Genomic DNA, 7,969 nt, shown 5'->3' on the forward strand with positions numbered 1-7,969 from the left:
AGTGAATTTATCTCTTCCTTGTTCTCAACTCCCAAGAGAACAAGGAGGTATTAAACTCACTTAACTCACTAATCTAAAAAGAAACATAAGGATTAAATCCACAACTTGGGCTAAGAAACATAAGGATGAAATCCACAACTTGGGCTGAGATCCCTCATCCATGCTCTTTATATATAGGAAAAGGTTTTAAGAAAGATAACACCTTTGACAGCGTCAAGCCTCTACAGCGAGCACTCTGAGCATTACTCTATCAAAACAACGGTATACTATTTGCTGTGAAGAGTCTCCCCGAATACAGAGCCTCAATATGAGGGCGGCTTAGATAATTACAATGCTTGCTTCAGGAGAATTGCTCCTGTGCAAGATCCAGTACTTTTGTAGTGTATAAGTTTCCAAATTCCTCTACTGCACTGACTCAGAAGTACCCCTTCCAGTGGAGAAACCCCAACAGAAGAATACAAACTAGCAAGCTTAAAAGGCTCTTTTACAGGAGAGTGCTCCCAGCGATCAGAGCCATTTTGGTATATAAATCACCTGATACTTCAATGCAGATATCAGGACTTCTAAAAAATAAAAGACCACACTACAGTAAACTACCTCTGTACAGCTGGCTATGGCCAAGGGTAGGTGAAGGCTTTGCTAAGGGACGTACTCTTCTTCTTTGCCCTATGCAAACCCTAGTGTTTTTCTTTTACCCTTGTGTATTGAATATAACAGGTTACAAGAAGTAGGTAAGCTGCTGCTTCTTCCGACTACCGCCTTCTCCGAATAGTTCATTCCATTCCTTCAGCTCAGCCATGCCAGCCCCTTCAGCTGCAAAGCTGCTGGAGACCTGGCTTTTGGCCTGCTTCATGTCTTCCATGTTCAAAGGCCTGAGGGAAGGCTCTGAAGTCTCCAGTTTTGCAGAAACCTCTGAAACTGCAGAACACTTCCCCTCCTCTTGTGATGCATCTGAACCGGACAACTTATTAGATTCTGAATTCTCTGGCACTGCAGCTTTGTTCCCATTTTCCTGTGTAGGCATACAGGAGTGGCATTAGTACCATATGCCAGCAGGCATTTTAAGCAATGCACTATTATCACAAGATGTATGGGTTATAACATACAAGGCAACATACATACCTTTTGTTCCTTTCTCATCAACTCTCGAATGGGCCGATATGCTGCAACAGTGCATAAATTCTGCACAAGCATCACTAAAGATTCAGAAAAAAAAAAAAGCTTCAAGCATGCACAAAGAGAGAGAGAGAGGCCATGCAACATGTTAAAAAACCGAGAATAAAAGCAAGTAGAAAACCTACCTTTAGGTCACTTCCTGAGTAACCTTCCGTTATGTTTGCAACCTCTGCAAAGTCAAGATCATCTGCTACAGCTTCTTTCTCAAGGATGGCTCTTAGTATCCTCTCCCTGTTCTCTTTGTCAGGGAGATCTACCATGATCCTACAGCATCAAAGACCAAACACCTTTTAAGAAGAACTTCAAAGGTAGCATATGGATGTAGCAACTCATGAGAAGACCTCTAGTAATGAATAGGCATTGCCATGTTACCTTCTTTCAAATCTACGAATTATCGCATCATCCAAGTCAAAGGGACGATTAGTCGCTGCCAGAACAAGAACACGCTCTCCCGCCTTGGAGAGAAGGCCATCCCAATGTGCCATGAATTCGTTCTTGATCTTTCTCATTGCCTCGTGTTCCCCAGTTCTTGATCTTTGTCCTAGCATACTGTCTACCTATACATATGGAAAACAAGCTCTTACATGAAGAGAAAGGTAAACATGTAAAAAAGCCCTGCATAAATGAAGATGGCATTCACACACCTCATCTATGAATATGATTGTAGGAGCAACTTTGGCAGCAAGGGTGAACAATGCCCTCACATTCTTCTCATCTTCACCAAACCACTGCAATCACAATAAATGCCAGCTTTAAAACAAAACGCCTTGGTTCTAAACCCCTTAAACTTTCAGCTTGAACTTTACCCAGAAACTGCCTAAAGCCACAATTGGGAACCAAACTGTACCTTTGAAGTAATTGTTGACATTGACACATTGATAAAGCTAGCTCCTGCTTCTGTTGCAACTGCCTTTGCTAGCATGGTTTTACCAGTACCCGGAGGTCCAAACAACAAGATACCTTTACAGGGCTGTAAAGAAGGATCAATCCTTACTCAGCCAAAACATTACATAACCTTAACCCTGACCTTAACGAATGCAAAGGTACAAACAAACATCTTCAAACCACTTCACCCTATAAAGAAAGCACCTAATTACCTTAATCAGTCCCCCCCTGCTGAACAGGTCAGGACGCTTAAGGGGCAGCATTACAAGCTCCTGCAGCGCTTCCTTGATATTGTCAAGTGCACCAATATCTTGAAAACTAACACCAATCTCACCAGCAGGGATGATCTCTGGGCGAATGTGCTTTTCAAATTCATTGTCTGGCACAATTTCCTGTGATCACAATGTACAATTACAAGATTAATTCTGGACATAGTGAGTGCATTACAGAGTGATCTTCAGAAGGTTAAGACCTTGGCAGGAGCTGGAGCTGGAGCTGGAGAAGCCTTAGCATCATCTGTGTCCCCTCCTTTCTTGGAGGCATCAGTGTCCCCCTTCTTGATTGCATCGCTTTTCGCACCCTCTAGCTTTTCCCCTTCAGCCTTGATGTCTGGCAAAGCTTCACTTTTGGCTTCCATTTTTGTACTTGACTCAGGCAATTCCTGTCACAAGTACACGCAAGAAAATTTAATCTCCATCAAGATAAAAACCTGTCACTAATTTCTCACGATTGAAAGGGCATAAGATGACGATATCATCCAAAGGGCAAAAGATTTGTCTGTAAAAATCCTATTACCGAACAGCATAAAACCATCTCTTTTTACCAACCTTTGAGGACTCAGGGTTGGATTCTGTTTGCAACTTTGCATCCTTGGTGTTGAGCTGGCCTGCTTGGAATAAACTAAGCCCATGTGCCAAACTGTCAAACAAACAACATACAGATGCCACAACTGTCAGATAAAACAAAAGATAAGGATATAGACACACTCCTTTCTAAGATTAAAAGGAAGGATTCTGGTACCTTTTGGAAGAGATTACGAGCCTTCCATCATGATATCGGGGTTCGTGTGTGTTCATGAGGTGATGTGAGATTGCTGAGACAACAATCTCTTCAATAACTGCCAAAACCATCCATCACACATTCAATACAGTATTTCAAGCAAAGCCCAGATAATACAACTGAATCAAGCATATCTAAATTAACAGCCATGGGTCCACGATTTTCAGTAGTAATTTCCTCTTGGGTAAACAAGCACACTCACAATTGCCAAATAGAAGTGTATCTGTAAAGCAAATGGAATCCAAATCATCACATTTCACATCATTTGCAGCAAGGACCTGTAAAGAAGGCACCAACCACAATGTCAATCTAACAGCAAAGAATGTCATATGACCTCTTGCTGTGATAAGCTGCTCATAATATTGTACTCGCCTCTGATATGCGATTCCTGTTGTCCTGTGCCTGAATTGCTTTCATATCCTCCTCCAACTGGCTTCTCCAGCTAACAAGCTTTGCATTGTCTTCTGGAGGTTTGATGTCAATGTTGTATGGGAAAATGACAGCAAGCTTCTCATCAACGGAGGCACCAGCCTGAAAGTGAAGGCAGTTCGCAGGTTAGCATCAATTCAGCACATCATTACCTGCCAAACTTTATATCATAGGCTAGATTTAACACCTGTCCATTGGGCAACTCCTCTAGAATTCTGGAACCTAGGATAAACACAGGTCCTGATAGCTTATTGATCATTCTTTGGAAAAGGGAGACGGTTTTGGGCCCTCTAAAGACCAGTCTTTCCACATCCCGCAAGTACAGAACAGTAGGGCCCACTTCTGACAGTTTCAGCAAAACCTGCAGTTGTCAAAAATGAAGATAATTTGAGGAAGAAGAAGAGGGAAGCCCCACAGAAGGTAACAGAGTAAGAAGCAAGAAGAGAAAACTGAAGCCTCTAAAACTCCCAATTTCGGGCTTACTCTGTACAGCGCAACCACTAGCATCTTGTCTTCAAAGGCCCAAGACGTAGTCCTCTTAAGGGGGGAGCCTGAAACGATGGCCATAAATTTACACAAACGCAATTCCAATGTGGTGAAACATATGGTAAGGTAAACTACAGCACACCTTTCATTTCTGGATTCCCCTTCATCTTTAAATACGAACCACTTTCCTTGCGAAAGGATTGTGGAAACCCTGTTCTGGAATTGCCTGCCAAGTTCAGGAGTTAACTTGAAGGTGAGCTGAGGAACCCCAACGTCCTAGGAAAAACAAACCCGACAGTGGTATACAACAGAGAAAATAAGAGACATACTAGGCCCAGCTATTAGTGTGGAGGCATCACTGCTGAGAAGCCCAAGAAAGCGTTGGACCACTCCACTCGCCAAATTCCTCGAGGAGAACTGAAAACAAATAGGAGCTTTAGAGAGCATCGGATGGTGGAAACGTAGAGTAGCCAATCCTGAAACCACCATTTTTTTTAAAACAACCTTTTTTTTTTTAAACTTCATTGCAAACTTACCAGAGGAACATCGGGCTCCTTCAGATTTCCACACTTACTTTGCAACTGTTACAAATTACGCCATTTGTATAACATAAATAGATGTTTACCTATGATAATGAATCCATTCGTAGCAGAAAAGGTTCCCATTTCAAAAGAGGCACACAATACACGACAGGGAAGAGAGATGGCTAAGAAAGGCAAACCTTCAGAGAAAAATCCGTAATGTCCAAGATGAGCAATTTGGCTTCAAAGAAATGCGCCAGGGCCTTCGCTAGCATCTGATGGTATGTTTCCGTCCCTGCAAGGGATAATGAAACAAGATAAATTTTCAGATCAATACTTCCCCTTGAAGAGGAAGAGACAGACAAAGGCAAGGCAGACAACGATGACAACGTGTACCAGTAGGCCCCGAAATCAAGACGGTCCGGCTAGCTGGAGACAAGTTCCTGGTGAACTTGCTGTATTGCAACTGCTTCAGATGCACAAAGGCTGCGTTTGTCAACAGTGCCCTTGTCTGCTCACTGCAAAATAAGGGTGTGGAGGTAAAACATCAGTAAAATGCCTCACTAGACAGAAGTAAAATATCAAAATTGGGACAGATTTGGAAAGAGAACCCCTAGAAAAGAATGAAAGATAAAGAGAACACCTAGGATAGAACACACAAATCTCCAAAAAGTGTTGTTTCCTATCGGAAAGATGGCCAATTCTTAACGTTTAATCAGAGGAGGGGAACATGGAAACCCTAGGAGACAAGCACGGGGGAAGAAGAACTCTAGGAGAGGTGAAACCCTAGAAATGTCCCGATGACGAAGTAGAAAGGAAACCTGCAACTCGTTTGAAAGGAAAAAGCTATCCTTAAACACCACTAAGCATGAAACACTAGGAAATCCAGAAAACCATAGGAGCAGAGTAGTACTTGAGGTAGTAGGGGAACTTGTCGAATGTAACGGTGCTGTCGCGACCATCGACAGCCTGCGCCATGAGCTCCATCTCCAGGAGCTGAGTGGAGGGGGAAGTATCGTTGCCTGTGGTCCATTTCTGGAACGTCTGCGTGCAAGCAGTGGCGACGCCCACGCCCAAACCTACGCCAAGGGCAAGGGTAGGCAGAAGCACTTGCTGCTTGTCCATGGAGAAAATCTGTGTAGGTGTAGAGAGGAAAGCTCTGTGGTAAAGCGATGGATGCTTGATACTGCACGCACGCAAACAGAGACAGACGCCTGTGTGGGTTGATCGAGCGAAAAAAGAAAGGCAGAAGAGATGGAAGTAGCAGGCGGTGTGTGTAGTAGCAGACTACTGAATCCTGATGCTTAAATCTCCAACATCCCCGCGGTCCTCCAAGCAAGGGATCTTGTGTAAAAAAGATGAGAACCTGTGGAGAAGATCTGATTGTGGATTGGGCGGACAAGTTGTCTTTCCCCACCTCCTGGCGGCGTGAAAAACGCGGGACCCCCCGCTTGCATTGCGCGCATTTTTTTTGATGCTTTCACGTTTCTCGCAAAAAACATGGGCACACATGGCTAGCACTGATTTCGTCCTCCTAGTTCATAGGCTAAAACCCAGCTCCTCAGAAGCGTTGCATTGCTCAATCTCTAGAAGTGGACTCCCCACTTGGAACTTGCTAGCTTTAGAGTTCGCTTCGTTCTCCACCCACGCGCTACGGCGGCACTACCCCCACCCGTGCATAGTCTTCGCCACCCTTACACTTCTACCACCACGTGGCTAGAGAGAGGAGATACAGTTTTTTACCATGTAGATGCAGCTCTCGAAATACTGCAAGTCATAGTGTAGAAACAAAAAGGCACCGCTTTGGCAAAACTAGGGAAACTAAAATGAGGGAATTTGTGAAGAATCCGATAGAGGGCAAAGTTGTCTATGCTTCACGGGTGAGCAAGGGATGCATCCGTTAGCTTATTCTCTAGCCAGTTCGATTTTGTGAAAGCCAATTAGACTCGCATCCAAAAGGGTTCAGCCACCAGTAGAGATAAATGCTGAAGGAGTGTAATTTTGGAAAAATGTATGCTTCACTGCTTGATGTTTAACAAGAAGCCAATGGGAAATGTGTACATTCCCTCCAAAGTTTTTTCTCAAACACTAGTCTTGAGCAAGCTAGTGTTAGAGAAAGGGAAGCCTCAACTTATAAAAAAACCAAAGTGGCCAATTGTTGAGAGAGTCTCGAAGCAATTGAGCCGATTGAAAAAAATGCAGTAATAGTGTAAAATTTTCAAAAAGTATTACTACTTTGATCAATTTTCTAGCTTTACGAAAAATGAAGAGAAAATGTGTGTGCTTTCTGAAAATACTAAGTTTCTTGAATGATGAGAAGGACCATTTACACATCAAAAGGGAACCTCCCCATGAGCCCAATTAAGTGTCCCAATTGCATCAAATGCAACATGGCCATCTCTTTTCCAAACGGGACAATGTTGGCACAATTGGAAATTTGTGTCTAAAACACTTCGATAGAATGCCTTAATATGTGGCCCCCCTCGAGAATATTGACTATACCAACTTGCAAATCAAAGTTCCATTCATGACATGTAGTGGATGACAGCGTTTTTCCCCTAAATCACCCTCATATCTTTTTAAGAAATGCATGTTTGTTAACTTGCAATGTGAACTTGTATATGTATGCACTAGGATATGTTTGTTGTCTTGCAATGTGAGCTTGTATGTGTATGCATGAATAATCAAACATGTATATGCATGCACTATGAATGTTTATGTGTACATGCATATGTATGGAAGCATACTCACTAATAAAATCCCAAAATCTAAACCTTGTTGAATTGTTTAAGTGATTCAAAAAATGTGTTTGCTTTTTTAACCATGAACTTATGTGTGAAGGGCACTTTGTGCATGAGCATGAACCCACCCTTTTGCATTGTGAGCTTGTAAGTGCATACAAATGTATACCCTTTTGCATTGTGAGCTTGTAAGTGCATACATGTATTTATGGAATAGTCAAAGATGCATATGTATGCATTGGGATGTGTGCAAGCATACATATGGGATCATACTCAAGTTCATTAAAATCCCAAAATCGAAACCTTATTGAATTGTTTAAGTGATATATTCAAAACATGTGTTTATTTTTTCAACGATGGAGTTTGTGTGCTTGGTAATATGATCTTTCATGTTGCTTTTGGCCAGTAAGCTTACTTGTGGTGATAGTACACTCTATAATGTCTCTTTCATTTTTATTCACAAAAGGAGCATGTTCTTTAGGTTTTGTGAAATCAAAAGTTTAAATACGACCATATGGCTGTTCCTTTATTATAGTGGATGCATTCTTTTATCAATCCTTATGACTTGTGAGCCATGAATATAAACTTTTCTTTCTTAAAGTTGTATTCGTATGATTCAAACTCATACCATGTTGGATGAAGAATATCTGAAGGTGAGAAAGTAACTTGCTT

At 42.2% G+C, this 7,969-nt stretch overlaps 1 protein-coding gene across 1 annotated transcript; it reads right to left on the reverse strand.

The window, feature by feature from the left end:
• Positions 1 to 248: 248 nt before the first annotated feature.
• On the reverse strand, positions 249 to 6,009 carry LOC147623494 (uncharacterized). The gene is made up of 20 exons (XM_086821659.1): positions 5,470 to 6,009; positions 4,953 to 5,074; positions 4,757 to 4,851; positions 4,572 to 4,616; positions 4,365 to 4,452; positions 4,178 to 4,261; positions 4,033 to 4,100; positions 3,737 to 3,910; positions 3,493 to 3,651; positions 3,323 to 3,398; positions 3,082 to 3,178; positions 2,889 to 2,979; positions 2,534 to 2,722; positions 2,274 to 2,453; positions 2,024 to 2,146; positions 1,821 to 1,904; positions 1,549 to 1,733; positions 1,302 to 1,440; positions 1,123 to 1,182; positions 249 to 1,012 (listed from the first exon to the last, which is right to left on the reverse strand). The coding sequence occupies exons 1-20, from the start codon at positions 5,679 to 5,681 to the stop codon at positions 719 to 721; spliced, it is 2,565 nt and encodes an 854-aa protein (XP_086677785.1). The 5' UTR covers positions 5,682 to 6,009; the 3' UTR covers positions 249 to 718.
• Between the last annotated feature and the right edge of the window lie 1,960 nt (positions 6,010 to 7,969).

The sequence above is a fragment of the Cibotium barometz genome, chromosome 27, assembly GCF_041138505.1.
Source record: "Cibotium barometz isolate CiBa-2024 chromosome 27, ASM4113850v1, whole genome shotgun sequence".
Lineage (NCBI taxonomy): Eukaryota > Viridiplantae > Streptophyta > Polypodiopsida > Cyatheales > Cibotiaceae > Cibotium > Cibotium barometz.